The following is a 19141-nucleotide window of genomic DNA, read 5'->3' as shown; positions in this document are numbered from 1 at the left end:
CATTGGAAATCCTCGTTGCATATTTTAATTGAATGTGCATGTGGTATTATTTGGTGCCTCTTTTTAAGGCAAGATTGAATTTTGTTTAATTTCCTTTTCATTTCAATTTTTAACCTGAAACTAACAAATTTAATGGTGATTTTTTGCATTTTTTCTGTCATTTTTTTCCCATTTTTTAGGACATTCTATAGGTCATATAACTATATGTTTTAGGTCATCAACTTCCGCTTTCTATAAATTACATATTCTATTTCTTTCTAGATACATACCTTGAACTGGAAAATGTCAACGAATTATAAAACTGACATGATTTTGCATACGTTTTGTTACATATTTTTACATATTTGTCAGGATATTACATATTTTACATATTTTCTAATTTACATTACATAAAACAACATATTTCGGTAATTTTTCCTATCTTGATACTTTTATTATGTTTTCGATCTCTGAAAGATGATGAAGAAAATTTTTACCTCATTGAAGTCATATTTTCTACCTAAAATTGACTGCAAATTCGAAAGACAAGCTGAAGACTAAAAAAAAATACGGGAACAGTTATTTATCGAAATATGCTGAAGTTTCTCTGCCCCCCCCCCCCCCCGTTTTTCTGGTTACATATTTTCGTTTCGCTTTTATGTTTAGGCAAGTCAAAGCACCTAGAAACTTGGCATCGGTTGACAAGAAAGCTACTTTCCTGTACGTAGCGAGTTACACAATATGTTCCCATGTACAAAAAGTTCGAGAGTAGCTATGTATTTTCATTCGAGTGTTCATTCTTTAGATAATTTGCTTTCGAAAGTTACAAAGAGCTCTCTTGCATATTTACATATTCTACAATAATTTGCGTTGTGAAAAGTAATTAACAGTTGACAAAATTGGTTTCATAAATATGTACACGATGCTGTGCTTTTTGACTTTATAAATTTGATATAATTAATAATTTGAACAACATATGTCCTAAAAATTATGTTGAATATGTTTAAATAAAATAAATATTTAGCATAATTCTTCAAATTGCTTCGATACTCGATTGTTATTAATATTCTTTGATACTACATATTTAGTTACATATCCTTTTGATAATACATATTTTATCAATTATTGTTACATATTTATGTACATATTGTGTACTTTGATAATACATAAAAATTCGAGGACTATTTATGAGCCAAAACTAGTTGGGGCTGCCTATGACACAATTGAAAGATGGCGCTAACTAACTAACTAACTCTCTAGCCTTCTTAAACCCGAAGGTTCATGGCTGCAGCAACACAGGCCTTCCATCTTCCCCTATCTTGAGCAAGATCTATATACTCTTTTCCATCTCTACCGATTTCCCTTAGGTCCATCTCAACGTTGTCCCTCCATCTTCGTCTTGGCCTTCCTACAGGTCTCTTACCATCAGGTTTCCCAACAAGAATCCTGTAAACTCCTCTTTCATCTCCCATTCGTGCCACATGGCCTGCCCACCTAAGACTTCTTGATTTAATTATTCTAATAATATCTGGACTTGAATACAAATTATGTAGTTCTAAATTATGTAACCTTCTCCATTCACCTGTTTCCTCATTCCTTTTAGGTCCAAAGATTTTCCTAAGGATCTTATTTTCATATACTCTCAATTTATGTTCCTCTTTCAATGTAAGGGACCAAGTTTCACATCCATATAATACTACAGGCAAAATTACTGTTTTGTATATTTTAACTTTTAGTTTCTTAGATATTAAACGAGAAGACAAAAGTTTATGAAGACAGAAGTAACATGCATTTCCTGAATTAAGTCTACTTTTTATTTTCTCTTTAATATAATTTTCATTTGTTAATATTACTCCTAAGTATTTGAATTTGGAAACTGGTTCAAACGAGTTGTTACCAATAATTAGATTTTGATTATTACCTAACACTTGGTTTCGGCCTGTAAGGATATATTTAGTTTTATCTTTGTTAACTTCCAAACCTATCTCTTTAGCAGTTTTGAAAAATACTTTAGCATTATTCTTAATTGTATTCACATCATCCCCCAGTAAGTCTACATCATCTGCATAGGCTAACAACTGAGTCACACCATTTAATTTTAGTCCTCCTTTAATTTCTTTTACCTTCCTAACAGCATATTCTAAGGCAAAATTAAAGAGCAATGGAAATAATGCATCTCCTTGTTTTAACCCATCATGAATTGTAAATTTGTCAGACATATTAATACCCACACGAATTTTACTTTCTGTTTCACTGGTGCATACTTTTATCATACTAACAAGCTTCTTAGGTATTCCAAACTCGACTAATATATTATATAATTTATCTCTTTTGACCGAATCATATGCTTTTTTGAAATCAATGAATAGCTGATGGACATTTTGATTATATTCCCACTTTTCTCAAGTGTCTGTCTGATGTGAAAAATTTGATCTGTAGTTGATCTGTTACGTTTAAATCCACATTGATAATCACCTATAATTTCATTAGCATATGGGGTTAGTCTTGTGAAAAGAATGTTAGATAATATTGTATATGTTGTTGAAAGTAGATGTGGCTTGTAGATATAATATGGACCTTACTATGGTATTTTCGTAGCACTCAATGGCGAAAACGTTACAGTAGTTGTTTAAATGACGGCACGACAGCGTTGCAAGAAGCTCTATCGCAACCGCTCTAACATCCCAGGAGTCGTTCTGACGATATCACGGGCAGCAAGGATTCTTGCCCGGAGGGATGCAAGGGGAGTCCATCGGTTCGGCACCCAATCGTCAGCCGTTACTCGCTTCGCCGTAACGCTACCACTGCGTAATGGCGCAGTGGTAGCCTCGTCGTCTTGTAATCAAGGGGTCCCGGGTTCGGTAGCCGGTGGAGGCACATAGTGGTTCGAACCCCACTTTAAACTGTAGGCCCAGTCCCGATTAGCTTTACTGTGCATAAAGTGGACTTAAAACACGAACTCAATCAAGTCAGCCGTTATTGCCAGGAATGTCCGCATTAAATGTGCAAAGACGCATCTTTCAATTGTGTTATTGCACTGTCATAGGCAGCAGCCCCAACTAGTTTTGGCTCGGAAGTTGAGGAAAAATCCTTTTTTCCCCAGTGTCCGAAGACGAGGCCCAACATAATATATGTTCATTTTGGGTCATTGTAGGCCAGAAAAAGGTTGGTTTTATTTGTTCTATTTTGCCTTTTTCGGCGTTTTTTGCTTATTGGACCTTTTGTAGCATTTTTTTAGGTCTTAACTCCTTTTCTTTGCAACTTCACCTTCTTTCGACTACGTTTTTACTGCCCATCCTCAATTCGAATCATCATCAGTTCATCACCTCTTACACATCCTTTCTGTAGTAAAGAAATTTTAAAATAAATAAATATATTTGAACCGATCCCTGAAACGAGAGAAAAACATTTTTGGACGACTGAAGCAGGTACAGTACAAGGTCCTTTAACCGTAACTTGTCTGGAAGGTGTAAGTGGCAACATTCTCTTGTTTTGAAGCTTTCAGCACGGTGTATACGACCAGACAGCAAAGATCTCAAGTCAGATAAGAAGGTGCCGCACATATTCATTAAATATGTAATTTAAACTGGTTATTAATTAATTTGGATCACATTTATACGTCCTTTTTTCCGCTTCTAGGTCCTTTTTTAACATTTTTAGTTCTTTTTATAGGTCTTTTTTTGGCAATTTATAGGGCTTCAACTTCCGAGTCCTTCATATAACTTTTTCACGACGCGTTTCCGGACCGGGGTTCGTTATCTCAGATTGCTACTTGGGTCAGTCTCCATCCATTCTGCCAGATGGACTCAAGGTCCCGGAAACACCCTGTATATTCCTCGTATTGTACAGTCTGGCATTTTTAGGTTATAACTACTTCATAGAAAAGCAATAGGATCGTTACAACAGTGATTAAATCAGAGAGTGGTTATGGAGAGGGGCGGGAGGGGAGAGAATCCCCCTCCGGAATTACAAAAGTCCTCCCCCGAATTACCTGACCGAGCCCTTCAGATAATACAAACAAAGTTGGCAACAGTGTTCAATTTGCCTTTCTTTCATTCACTTTAATTTAACGCAGAACTTTTCCTGACTTTTTCATAATAATAAGCGCTGATTCAGTCCTTTTATATATAAAAGCCATACGTGGTCCTCGACCTAAGATAACCTCGAAATATTTGAAGTTTTCACTGTGTTTGGTTGCTTTTCCGTTGTACCAGCATTGAAAGTAGAGGCATTCGAACGGGAATTGAACCCAGAACCTTCGGCGCTTGAAATTGATGCACTACCACTTGGCAGTCAAATTCTTGGAACATTGCATTTATAATACAGGTTGTCCCAGAAGTCTTTCCCTGATTACAAACTTTATTCATATCCGCTATATGCAATGCAGAGATATGAAAAAGTGGTGCCAAGATGTTGGAAAACTAATCAAGTTTATTTGTTGCAGGTTTCAGAAATGTGGCTGTAGTGTGTGACGATTTTTTATGCGAACTCGATTTTAAGTACAATGTGGAAAAATCCCGCATCGAATATCGTCACATTTCCCCTCATGTTACTCCGGTACGCTTCGCGTCTGTCTGGTTTCAAGATTAATGGATTGACCGCTAGAGGTCTCTAGTGCATTTTTCGCCTTACGAACAGCATCGACGAAAAGCAGCAGTTCCTTATCAGCTCGCGAGCCGCGAGGGATTCCTGACGTGACGTAGTAGATTACGGGAGAAGCAGCGGCTCGCAGAACTCAGTGTGCTTCTCTCTCTTTTCTCTCTCTCGACGGCAGTTTTGATTTTGACAAGTACTTGATTTCGTCAAACATTACGAGGGAACGTTGGTTCGCACGCGTTTTGTGCAAATACGTCAGAAGTGATTGGAGTATTTTGGAAATACAGGAATGTCAAATTACGTGGATGGCGAAAATGGAATTTGCCTTCCCCATTGAGCATTTTTCACCGAGGACGACTTGTTAGTTTCGTCTGGTAGAAACCAGAAGTACGAAGGACAATCAGATCGACAAATGAGAAGGAAGGATGAGAACAAATACACGACTATAGTATTCGACGAACACGAGAAGCGGCCGATTTGACGACGTCCCAGTGTTCGCTCGATCCAGAGGGATTGTCCAGTTAGTAATGGTGGATCGATTGCGACGAGGCAGAGGTATGTACCCAATGACTCTTTTCATAAGTGAAGTGTGAAAGTGTGTGTTTTTTGGACGAGAAGGCCACCTTGACTCTCTTGTCGTTACCTTCGATACGGAATGATAAACGGAATCAATAAGTAAGCTACGAAGTGTGAAGAGTGAATTACAAGAATTTACCTTGCATACGGGCAACTCGTATAATGAACTTAATGCCTCCCCCTCCCACAAAAACCAGAATCACGAGTTGACATAACTTTCACGCAATATATCAAATGAGTTTAGCATGAGCACCAAAGTAATATGTAATGTCAAAACGGGTGGTCCTTTTCCCTTGGAATAACTAGCAATTAAGGATTCAAGTAGTGTAAAAAATGCAATCATAGATTTGTTTCGACCTGTTTTAATATATTGCATTATTACGTCATTGGTAGTCACTGGGTTTTGTTCCCGGTTATGTTTTTTTGTTGTGCCACCAGTAACGAAGAATTGTTAGTAACTTTTAGTCAGTTATTGTTACAAAAGGAACGAAATAATTGTTGTGAATAATATATGTATTTGTTACACTTGGAAAACGCCTGCCATTCTGCGTTGCGAGGTAGTGCGGAATAAATCTTGAGTTGACTCAACAAATTAAATTAAGTGTAAATAATTATTCCTTTACTCTGTAAAAATTAGAATCCATTGTATTAGAGCATTTTTGACTAAAACGTGATCGGAAGGACCATGTTTGGATGAACAGGCGATTTACTTCATTGATTGAGAAAGCGAATTAATTTGACTACGATATTTTCAAGTTTGGTTATTGACAAATTATTTTCCCTTTTTTGTGTCAAGTTGGTTCTCTGCGGAGACTGAGGCGACGGTCCAAAATACTGTCATTTGTCTCAACAAGCCCTCCCGACTATTGAAAGTGATAGTTTTTCCTTTACTTCTATTATCGTGCGAGTGATTGAATTTTCCACGGACCTCTGCACCTTCCTTTCAAAAATCTTGACCTTATTGTCACGCACGAGACTATCACGTAACAAAGTTTTTGGTAGCAGATCTGGTTCTGTATACATACATTTTCTGCTTTACTCGTTAAACGTAAGAAAAGTTTGGATTCACCCCCTTTTTTTTTTTTACAAAATTTTTTTTCCCTCCCACCCCCCCTTTTGGGAACTTTTGTTTCCCCTTCATTTTCCCAGGACTTCTGGTCGTGTACTCTTTGGGAGAGCTCATTTGTTTCACAAAAGGTCTGCAGCCGATAAAAAATATAAATATATATACATATATTTTCATATCTATATTTCCTTATGTTGCAGCTCAGTATTGTTACCACGTATGTGTTAGGACCAGTTACCTTTTTGTTTTGGTTATTTACCCTTTTGAGTTTAGGAAAAATTTCCACCGTAGTTTCCACCATGTCATCCCCTCTACATGGCCATTTGTATGGATCGTCGACCTTCCCATTTCCGCTTGTAAATATACAACCTCCCCCCTTTCAGCAAACCCCGCACCTTCATACGCCTAGAGAACTTTTCTTACCCCCCGACTATTCACATGTTACAAACCACATTCGATATTCCGCAGCAACAGAACTTTTACAAGCTTTACCGTATACAGACGGTTCAGACTCTGACCAATTGTTTCATTTTTTGCTAACCATATATAAAACCTTTAAACTTAATCTTTTGGATTTAGAATCCTTATTGCTAATGGCGTTTTCATCCACTAAGGGGGTACTCCGGGAAGTTTGGTACAATTCTCTTATTGAGAAATTTCCATGGCCAACGTTTACACGAGTTATTTGGTATCGTTTGGTCCCCTTTTCCACATTGCAGATCTTACTGAACAAATATCTAACACGTCCTCAGAGAACTGATGAATTTCTTTCCAGCTATTTGCACGAAATTTTTGACGCTTTTCACATATTACCCATTGATTGGACCGAATCAAGTCTTTTGGAATCGGTTCAGCTGAATTTACAGGATGCCACCCGTCTACTTTTAATGGGTTTTAATCGGCCCACTTCTATGGTCAATTTTATAAGTTTATCTCGAGAAATATGGCCCATGGAATTACGTCGCGTTGGGCAACAAGCGGAGGAAAACACCTCACACTCGGGTGCCTCACCGCCAACCTCGTTACTTGCCTCGGTAGAACATTCACCTCCAACTAGACCTGCATTCCCTTCTCCTACCTCCCTTTCAGAAACCTTGGATAGGTCGGACGATTTTCCCTCTTACGCGGTTCCACGGACTAGTGGTACTTTACCGAATCCGTCGTTTTCACAGTTGGGCGCCCAACAAGTTTCGGTACCAGCGGATACCACCTTAACGCATATTGAACACCCTTTGACTATTATTGAGACAGCTGTCCCGATTATCAATGCCACTTTGAATTTTACACCGAGTCGCATTCTTCTCGATTCAGGAAGTTCTGTGTCCTTGATTGCGAGGGGATTTTTGGCCAGCTTCCGCCCCAGACCCCCCGTTTGTAACGACACTACTCGTACGCTACAAACGGTTAATAGTCAGGCCATACGCCTTGACACAAGTGTGGTATTGACCTTGAAGCTACAGGGTTTGTCCTGGAAATGGAATTTTTGGATTTCAGAAAATTTACCCTTTCCTGTTATCCTTGGTTCAGATTTTTTTTCCTATTCCAAAGGTACTATTTCCTTTGAACATTTACTCGTTTCTTTTCCCTATTCCACTGATCCCATTCCTTTTGCCTCGTCTGTACCTCCCACCACGCTACAGCAGGCACGGTCTCCGGAAGACGATGCCCCTCCTCATTTGATTGACCTACCCTCTAATATTACAAGTTTATTACATGAATATGATGATGTGGTCACAGAACGTGTTGGCAGTTGTACACTGGAACCAGTGTCTATTCCTTTAATCACTAATGTTCCCTTCCGTTCTAAGCCCTTTCAGTTAAATCCTACACAAACGGCCATTCTACGTCAAAAAATTCAAGAGTTGATGGATCAGAACATCATCGAGGAATGCGCCTCTTCTTACGCATCCCCTTGTTTCCTTGTTGACAAGAGGGATGGTGGACATCGCCTGGTATGTAGTTATAAGCATCTAAATAGACTCATCGCCTATGACAACTTTCCACAAAGCCGTATTGATTTGATATTCCAACATTTACAATCGGCTCGGGTATTTTCTTGCTTGGATCTCTGTCAAAGTTTCCATCAGATAAGGTTAGATGAGCCCAGTAAAGACTTAACGGCGTTTGTCACCTCTTTCGGTCAATACCGGTATACCAGGGTTCCCTTCGGTATCAATCTGGGTACTCAACTTTTGACACGTGCCTTAGATAAAATTTTGGGTCCATTTAAATTTAAATTCTTGGTCACATATGCCGATGACGTCTTGATCTTTAGTCCGGATGAGGAAACTCACCTGCAACATCTTCAATTAGTTCTACACGCATTTCGAGAAGCTGGGTTAACTGTTAATCCCATCAAGTCCAAATGGATGCAAAGGGAAGTCAAATACTTGGGATACATTTTACGTGAGGGACAACTTGTTTTGGATCCCGACCGTATATCCGCCATTCAGGACATACCCCCCCCTAAGAACCTTAAAGCTGTTCAGCGTATTCTTGGATTATTGGGGTACTATTCCCGTTTCATCCCATCTTATTCGGAGTTGACTTCTTTTCTTACAGATAAAAAGAAAAAGGGCATAGCCTTCGGATGGTCAGAGAGTGACCAACAACAATTTGATCACCTTAAGCAGGTTTTCCTTGAACATACGGTTTTAGCTTTACCGGACTTTTCCAAGGAATTTGTCCTCCAATGTGACGCTTCGGGATTGGCATTAGGGGCTACTCTTAATCAACGTATGCCTGACGGGTCTTTACGCCCTATTGCTTTTGCTTCCCGAAAGCGGACCGATTTAGAACGTCGACAATCCATATACGAGGCCGAATGTTGTGCGATCGTTTATGGTTTCAAAAAGTTCGAGACTTACTTAACAGAAAAGCATTTTACTCTTCAGACCGATAATCAGGCTCTTTCCTGGCTTCTACGACACCCTGAGCAATATGGCAAATTTGGGCGATGGTTGCTGTACCTGTCGCGATTTTCGTATTCTGTTGAGCATATCGCCTCTCGACTTAATCCTGTTGCCGATTGTTTGTCACGAATGTACTCACCTGAGGAATTCCAGGTTTCTCCCTTACCTGTTACCTCTATTGCTTGTGCGGCACCTAAATTCCAAATTATCCCCTTTAGTAAATCCGATATTCTTGATCTTCAACAAAAAGATTCTAAATTACAACCAATAGTAACACAATTACATGCAGGACAAAAATATAAACATTATGCTCTGTATCATGACCTACTTGTTTGGCAACCCCCACGCTCTACAGCTTCCTTAGTTGTTGTGCCCCACACTCTTCAACACCTGATTTGTCGCTATTATCACGATATGCCTATGGGAGGTTCACATTTGGGTATTCAAAAGTGTACTAAGAAAATAATGTCAGTCTTTTGGTGGCCATCCTGTGTTCAAGATATTAAAGCTTATGTCAAGTCTTGTGATATTTGTCAAAAGGCCAAATTGGCCATACGAAAGCCTCCGGGGTTTTTGTCATCTGAGATCATAAAACATCCTTGGCGACGCCTATATATTGATCTTGTTGGCCCTCTTGTGCGTTCGTCAAAGGGTCACTCTTATATTCTAGTAGTGGTAGATGCCTTCTCAAAATGGGTTTCTCTTTATCCTCTTCGGGGACCCACATCAAATCAGATAGTAGAAAAGCTTCGCTCCTTATTTCTTGTGTTTGGGGCTCCTTGCGAACTGGTGTCGGATAATGCTTCTTATTTTCGATCTCGTCACTTTAATTCCTTTTTGTTTGAAGCTCGGGTGAAACACATTTATACTAGCTCCTATTACCCTAATCCTTCTTTGGCAGAAAGATTTATTCGCAATCTCAAGGCTTCCTTGATAGCGTATCATTCGGATGACCATACAAAATGGGACGTCCATTTACATGCTATTTCCTTTGCGTTTAATACCGCAGTACAGGAGAGCATTCAAACTACACCTTCACAAATAATGTTCGGACGAGACATTGATGGCCCTATGAATTTCTTTTGGGAATTCACATCTGATTCCGACTTGGCCGGTCCTCCTTCGGCCGACCGTGCAAAATGCTGGGCTCAAGCTTTTCATCACCTACAAAAGTCTTGGGCCACACGGCGGGATCGATATGACCCTAAAAGACAGCCTTCTTCAGTTAAAGTAGGAGATATGGTTCTTTATAAAACCTTCCCTCAGAGTAAGGCCTTCCAGAACATCACCGCCAAACTTCAACAACGATGGGCTGGTCCTGCCAAGGTGTTTAAGCTTTTAGGTCCAGTAACGGTTCTCCTAGTCGATCCCGAAACCGAAGTTTTTCTTCGCAAGATTCATATATCTCATCTTAAACCTTATTATATTCGGGATGATCCTCCACCGGATATTGACTTGTCTGACACACACCTAGCTTCTGTCCTGCACCCTATGGAAGGAAAGAATTTAAATCGCCCCCGGCGTCAATCTCAATCCTTTTACTGCAATTTTTGCCATAGAAGTGGACATTCCACGTCTCACTGCCGCCGTCGTTCCTCCCAGCATGATCCCCATTCTCGTAATCTGGCTATTCCAAGGTAACCAATGCATTCACTTTCACATGTATGGTATGGTATCATAAGTGTTGTTATGTACTAGAATGTTAAGGTTTCTATTGCTAGTGTACTGTTTATATCTTGTTTATTACTATGTATTTATTCACAGTTTGGTATTATTACTTGGGGTATGTTTTAAAAACATTTATTCATTAATCTTCATCAAAGTAAAGCAAACTATGATTCCTTACTTAAATTACAATTTAACTTCATTTAGTAAATTTGGGATATCAATTTTTCCTACCCGTTTGACAGTATATGTATATTTTGGGATTGTTTGTTTCAAATATCTTGTAATTGGTGCTCTTATTCCTCGCTGTATTCCCTTCCTCCCTTTGGTTTCCTCTCCTCTTTCCTATCTTTTTGTTTTTTCTTCTCCTTTTCTCTTCTAATGTATTTTTTTTTTTTTTCTTTTCATGGTTTTTGAGGAACCTCACAATTATATACCATCTCGGAATAAGTGGAATTGAGGCATCATAAGGATGATTACTTATCCCCGTGCAACAACATATATATATATTTCCGTCTACGTCGCAAATATCTTCGACCTGTAAGTGCATATCTGATCGTTGTTCCAGTGTCAGTTTCTCCGCAAAAAATTAAGTGCTACGTATCATATATCCCTATTTTTCCTTTATAGAAGGCAATTCTGTGCGCCCCATTATAGACTCTATTGGCGCCTATGGTAATTAGGTGTTGCAAATTTTGATATTATGTATTACCACATTCTTAAATTGTTAAATGTTTTATACCATTTGTTCATTCCCATTTTTTAGATTGCAATCGATCATTCACTTCCATTTTTTATATTATTGTTATTGTATTTATTACCTTATTTATCTAATGTAATTCAATCATTGCAATTACTCATCTCTATGTTGTCCACTGCCTTTTTCAGAGATTAACTAGTCTTTCAAGTAATAATTCCTGTAGGCAGTCAGGTGTTGGTGTCAAACAAAAAAAAAATTGAGGGTGTTTTGACTTAATTATTGTCTGGTTTTCATGTGTGTGTTTTCATCAAGGTTAACTTGTTTATATCATGTATATATATAAATGTTTTAATATGGTTAGGGGTTATTTTGTAATTGGTGCTCTTGCGATACTATTGCGGTTGGGTCATGTTATGAATTCTGAGCCTTATTGGTGTCTTTCTCCTTTTTTCGCAAGGCAGGGGAGTTTGTGACGATTTTTTATGCGAACTCGATTTTAAGTACAATGTGGAAAAATCCCGCATCGAATATCGTCACATTTCCCCTCATGTTACTCCGGTACGCTTCGCGTCTGTCTGGTTTCAAGATTAATGGATTGACCGCTAGAGGTCTCTAGTGCATTTTTCGCCTTACGAACAGCATCGACGAAAAGCAGCAGTTCCTTATCAGCTCGCGAGCCGCGAGGGATTCCTGACGTGACGTAGTAGATTACGGGAGAAGCAGCGGCTCGCAGAACTCAGTGTGCTTCTCTCTCTTTTCTCTCTCTCGACGGCAGTTTTGATTTTGACAAGTACTTGATTTCGTCAAACATTACGAGGGAACGTTGGTTCGCACGCGTTTTGTGCAAATACGTCAGAAGTGATTGGAGTATTTTGGAAATACAGGAATGTCAAATTACGTGGATGGCGAAAATGGAATTTGCCTTCCCCATTGAGCATTTTTCACCGAGGACGACTTGTTAGTTTCGTCTGGTAGAAACCAGAAGTACGAAGGACAATCAGATCGACAAATGAGAAGGAAGGATGAGAACAAATACACGACTATAGTATTCGACGAACACGAGAAGCGGCCGATTTGACGACGTCCCAGTGTTCGCTCGATCCAGAGGGATTGTCCAGTTAGTAATGGTGGATCGATTGCGACGAGGCAGAGGTATGTACCCAATGACTCTTTTCATAAGTGAAGTGTGAAAGTGTGTGTTTTTTGGACGAGAAGGCCACCTTGACTCTCTTGTCGTTACCTTCGATACGGAATGATAAACGGAATCAATAAGTAAGCTACGAAGTGTGAAGAGTGAATTACAAGAATTTACCTTGCATACGGGCAACTCGTATAATGAACTTAATGCCTCCCCCTCCCACAAAAACCAGAATCACGAGTTGACATAACTTTCACGCAATATATCAAATGAGTTTAGCATGAGCACCAAAGTAATATGTAATGTCAAAACGGGTGGTCCTTTTCCCTTGGAATAACTAGCAATTAAGGATTCAAGTAGTGTAAAAAATGCAATCATAGATTTGTTTCGACCTGTTTTAATATATTGCATTATTACGTCATTGGTAGTCACTGGGTTTTGTTCCCGGTTATGTTTTTTTGTTGTGCCACCAGTAACGAAGAATTGTTAGTAACTTTTAGTCAGTTATTGTTACAAAAGGAACGAAATAATTGTTGTGAATAATATATGTATTTGTTACACTTGGAAAACGCCTGCCATTCTGCGTTGCGAGGTAGTGCGGAATAAATCTTGAGTTGACTCAACAAATTAAATTAAGTGTAAATAATTATTCCTTTACTCTGTAAAAATTAGAATCCATTGTATTAGAGCATTTTTGACTAAAACGTGATCGGAAGGACCATGTTTGGATGAACAGGCGATTTACTTCATTGATTGAGAAAGCGAATTAATTTGACTACGATATTTTCAAGTTTGGTTATTGACAAATTATTTTCCCTTTTTTGTGTCAAGTTGGTTCTCTGCGGAGACTGAGGCGACGGTCCAAAATACTGTCATTTGTCTCAACAAGCCCTCCCGACTATTGAAAGTGATAGTTTTTCCTTTACTTCTATTATCGTGCGAGTGATTGAATTTTCCACGGACCTCTGCACCTTCCTTTCAAAAATCTTGACCTTATTGTCACGCACGAGACTATCACGTTACAAGTGTAGCAGTGTCAGTGACAAGGAATCCGGAATTAATGCTCTTGACATCGGGTGGCATCTTTCCATACAATGTTTCTTAGACTTGACAGGATATGGGAATGAAGATAAATTCCATTTTTTAAATACCAACTTATTGATGGCAGGTATTCTAGACGAAATAATTCTGTACATTTGAGTGTTCCTCTGCACTGTTATTGGTGACCGGGTCTCGTGATACTAGAGGACATGCTGAGCTTTTTTCTGATTTGTGAACATTTCCGGTTTTCTGGGCACTGACACTGCTACACTACAGACACGTTACTCAAACCTGCAACAAAAAAAACTTGGTTAGTTTTCCAACATTTTGGCACCATTTTTACACCTCTACTTTGCATATAGCGGATATGAATAACGTTTGTAATCAGGGAAAGACGTCTGGGACACCCTATATATTAGAACATACTCTATGCGCTCTCCGGTGGAGGTACATAATGGTTCGGATCCCACTTTAAACTGTAGGTCCAGTCCCGATTAGCCTTACTGTGCATAAAGTGGATTAAAACACAAAATCAAAATTTAAAAAATCTATGCGCTCTCCACAAATATTCTATGTAATTATAGCATAAAATGTGGAAACTCAATAGTACGGAATGTTTTTGTGGACACGCTGTATATTAACTGTACGTAACATAAAAAAGAAGGTAAGGAATTAAACAGTTGTGTTAGATGCTTATTTATGTAGTGACTCGAAGGAAACAAAAATACTCCCGGTATTTAATAAAGTACAATAATAAAGATCATAATTGTTGTACATTCTTCTTACTATTATTGTCATTAGACTGTTCAATTCTAGGTATTGGTAACACTTTAGTATAGGGGTGACGGATTTCTTACTTTTTACAGGAATCAGTTTCTGTAACGTTGTGGAAGTTCGTGAATGTAGTTTTGATCCATTGTAATGCGAATGCATGTTGTTTTCTGCGAAAATCTCTGTCCCACACGCTGTTTCTGCTTCCGCCATTTGCTTTCTGCACGAGAGCACAATGTTCCGTGTGTTAGATGACGTAAACCCCGTAGTCAGTGTTTCAAACTCGCCGTGTTTTCACTATAACATGACGTGTCGAGTATTTTAATTTTTTTCAATTTTTTTAACTATGCTTGCCTAACCTAACCTAACCTAACCTTACGGAAAATGGCTTGTAAGGCTAATGTGAATAGTTTTTGGGGCTAACGTGAATGGTTTGTGGGGCTAACGTGAATGGTTTGTGGGGCTAACGTGAATGGTTTGTGGGGCTAACGTCAATGGTTTGTGGGGCTAACGTCAACGGTTTGCGATGTATTAACATAATTTCAAATCCGTGCACGAAAGTAGGTATTTTCCGGCGAACAAGGTTGCAACACTGCATAAATCGACAAAACACTCTTACAACGCTGCTACGCCCCTTCTTCTTTGATTATGGAAAAAGGCTTCTTCTTCTTTTCTTCTTTTGATTATGGAAATAAGCTTCCTCTTCTTTAATTATGGAAAAGGCTTCTTCTTCTTTGATTATAGAAAAGGCTTCTTCTTCTTTGATTATGGAAAAAGCTTCTTCTTCTTTTCCTTTTGATTATCGAATATGCTTCTTCTTCTTTTGATTATGGAAAAGAACTTCTTTTATTATTTCTTATATATATAAGAAATCTAGTTTTTTCGTCTCGCTTCCTTTTCTTTATGCCCTATATATGTTTTCTTTCCCTTTCCCAGTTTCTTTGGCAAACGATACAAGCTATACTTGTATAAAGAAGTAGGGTCGACTAAACTGACACTAGCGCCACCTCCTATGTAACGACCAAAGGGGAATAACCAGGATCGCTAATAACAAGCGCTGCCAATGGCCCAGTGCGACTAAAAAAGAAGCGCAACCGTAAGTGCTTCGGGGCGTCTAATTTGACACAGCGCCACCGGGGACCGGACAAATACAAAAGCTGACGATGTTCTCCTCGTCAGAGAATCAAAAAGAAATTGAGATCCATTTCTGAATTCATTTGCTCGCTTAATAAATTTCCTAAACGTTTCATATGCGGCTATATTCTTAATTCTTTTAAATTACTATATACATCATTCTATTTACTTCTATTATAGTATTTGAACTCTTCTTTTATATATTTCTCAATTTACTATAATATATATAATCCCTCTTCTCCGCTCCTAGTTTGTACAATGAGCTCTGCTCTTCTTTATATGGCGTGCTGCCATCTATCGTCGATTCCGAGAAACCATTCCTCCTTGCAACCTTCATTGTGTCATCGAAACTGGCACGTGACAACGCGCGATGAACTAGTAGGCCTACGCTATCGCCATAATGTGTGTTAGAGAATGGAAATAACGAGTAACAGTAAGTTCTCGCAAATGTAAGAAACAGACATTATGTTCGTTATAAATTAATTATTTCACCTAAAGAAATGTTCCGCATTCCAGAATAGTACGTTAGCAATGTATAAAGGTGTGAATTAAATTGTTTATAGGTGTCACCCCTATAGTAAAGTACTACCCAATTCTATGTCCGGTCTGATAATTCTTACAAAACTTTTCGGCGACACCTAGTGGCACGAAATTAATAAGATCAAACGGTCAAACTATAATTTACAGTAATGTTGCGCTAACCAACTACATGAGGAGAAGTGCCGAGGAGGGGTGGATAGAGTAAGTGCCAGACAAGCTACCTCTTATTTGCGATTTTTCAACTGTGAACATTTTTTTTTTAAAAAAAATGAAAGTATATTATATTGTTCCCCAAGTTATTTCCAACGTTTCTGTATTACTTGTGTTCATAAAATCACATTATAGGTAACATACATAGGAGGCAAAATTCATATGGTGGGATATCAGCCCCCTCCTCTCGGGATGTGGGTTTCGATATGACACTCATGCCAGTGACAGTTTACAATTGTTTGGTAATTATGGTAATTTTTGCAATTATTAAATTACTATGTAACTTCACCCATGTAAAAAAAAGCTATGATGCAAACTTGCATATTTTTTTAGGTTAAGTGAATATTAACTTATGTGACACTCTTGGTTTCTATTAATGATGGTAATTTTTGTAATTACAGCATTATAATAATTGTATAATTACACTTTTATAACTAGGGAACGGATTTTAAGGTGCAAAATTATTGTCGTGAAAGGGGAAAAAAGTTCATGTTTTCAAAAAGGTGCAAGAAAAGGTGCTGATAAAGTGCCTTTATAAATGCTCTCTTTTCTTCTGCACCTTCTGTATATAATGAGCGCGGACCGCATAGAGAACTGTGGCTCTGTCGAATGCTTTTTGTTGAAGTTTGTGTTTTCTTTCGCGGGTTTTGCTACGTTATTTTTTAAACTATTGGGGCTGCAATGATTATATTATACCATTTTATAGTTCTCGTTCTGCTCTACAAAATGAGACTATAGGATTTTACGTAGCTGCTCAAGAAGAGTGAAAATCGTTTATATTTCTGTCCAATTTTTCAACAATACATGAAAGAAAAGGAAGGAAATAGGCGTTGAAGCATCAAAGAAGGGGTAAAAAATAGAAAGATGTGCTGATCTCACGAAAAGGTGCAACAAAGTGTGTTCATTTTACTTCATTTCATGTCCTAAAATACATATCTCAAACGATCGGTTTGGAAATAACTATTTTTTGAAAGGTGTTGCACCTTAAAATCCCTTCCCTATTATAAACAACAAAGGAAGCAATAATTGAATAACAAAATTGTTTGTTGAGTTTTAGTGATGAAAAATGTTTGAGTTTCTGATCCCCACCCTCAGGTAAGTAAGTTTGTTGTTCTACACGGATTAGCTGCTGTTAATTTCAATGAACTCTGTTCGAACTTGCTTGACATGTAAAAAGTCAAGTCATATTTCTATAGTAACACGTGGTAATGAACTTTATGTTCTTTCAGATACTTCTGAGCATCGTTGCCCTGGTTCTCAGCGAATCGACAACAAAGGAGAAAGAGAAGAAGAAGAGGACAACAACCAACACAGTGTATGTCCCTTCAGGGTACAATCAGCCTCATGTTGTTGCCGTGATTGGACAGCCGGTACAGCCACCGCCAGCACCGACCCACCAATCATATTACCCTGCGCCTCAGTACAACATTATAAGGGTCGTTTATCCCTTTAATGATCACCAAAGGGTAGGAACAGCTCACCACCCAGTGCAGTACGCACCAAACCATGTACAACATGTACCATACGTGAGCCATCAACCGCAAGAGTATGTGCAAGTTGTCCCAGTAGTGGTAAATCCACATGTTGTTCAGCAGGGGTACCAACCACAGGTTCCAAAACCTCATAGCTATGTTGGTAACCACTTATATGTAAATCCGGAATATAATGTGGTAAGAACTGTGCCTGTTAATCCAGTGCTGTTTTATGGTAACTATGGCGGTGGTAATATTGGTAAAGCTGTACCAAGTCCTGGTTACCAGAACATTGTTGTCCAAGCATTACCAACAGCACAACCGCATGTGTCATATGACATCAACATGAAGCATGCTGTACAATCCCCCGCAGAAAACGTCATAGCACCCTACAGCCTATTCGTGCATCTAAAAGCCCCTGGTCATAAGTACACCAACATACCGCTTCAGGATACCGTCAAGTTCTCATCCACTCCCAGAGTCATCAACTCGCATGTACCCTCATACCCATCTCCTTTCCAGGTACAGGGTGCCCCGAAAGAACACATACCAGCATCTTACTATCACTCGCCGATTTACACCACAGCTGTGTTAAGCAATACCACACCCTCCCCGAAAACATTCCCCAGAGACTCTTCAAATTCCTACAGGAAGGATACAGGGTTGAAACCTCCTTCCCCTAGCGCGATACCACCCCTTAAGAACGGGGTGGTTGATCAAAAGGGGAATTCCGTTGATAAATTAAATTACAACAGTTATGATCATTAACATGTTAGGCGCAATTGCATACACTGCTCATTATCACTGACGCGTTGACAGTGTTCCAACTGAAGAAAACATACAAGAAAAGGGTGAAATGTAGGAACGTTCTCAAGTAACAATTCGATAATATTAACGTGGTACAGTTTTATCGAACAATAACAATGAAAAATGTGTAATATTTCAATAAAGAAACCTTTCTTCATATAAAGAAGAGAGTTACGGCACCATCTTATTTTCAACATATTTTACACCTCTGTTATACAATTATAGAAGAATGTAAACATTCTGGTTCCAGATACAGAAATAGAAACAATACAGAATGAAGTAAACTCTCTAGTTTGCACTTATAAAACTAGTGACTGCACTGCAAAGTTACTTATTGTATTGTCTGATTAATCAAAAGTATGAGCGATCAATTCTGGTTCTCTTCTGCCATAAATTAAGAAGATATTAGGACATTTTAATGTCAACCCCAGTGGTTTCTCAATTTCTGTTTGAACATACACACAAAAGATTTTAACAATTATTATCTATTGAAAAATCCGCAGTAGGTGTTACATAATGAATACTCAAATCAAG

The 19141-nt window shown here is 38.6% G+C and overlaps 1 protein-coding gene across 1 annotated transcript in view; it reads left to right on the top strand.

Annotated features, from left to right (window-relative positions):
• LOC145981022 (uncharacterized) overlaps positions 1-18656 on the top strand; it is a 40482-nt gene extending 21826 nt beyond the window's left edge. Inside the window, exon 2 of the mRNA XM_083114119.1 lies at positions 17558-18656. Coding sequence (XP_082970245.1) covers positions 17558-18568 — 1011 coding nt within the window. The 3' untranslated portion in view covers positions 18569-18656. The remainder of the gene's footprint in view (positions 1-17557) is intronic.
• The last annotated feature ends 485 nt before the right edge of the window (positions 18657-19141 follow it).

The sequence above is a fragment of the Lepisma saccharinum genome, chromosome 28 (assembly GCF_977018435.1).
Source record: "Lepisma saccharinum chromosome 28, izLepSacc3.1, whole genome shotgun sequence".
NCBI lineage: Eukaryota > Metazoa > Arthropoda > Insecta > Zygentoma > Lepismatidae > Lepisma > Lepisma saccharinum.
This window is presented reverse-complemented; position numbering and strand designations above follow the sequence as displayed.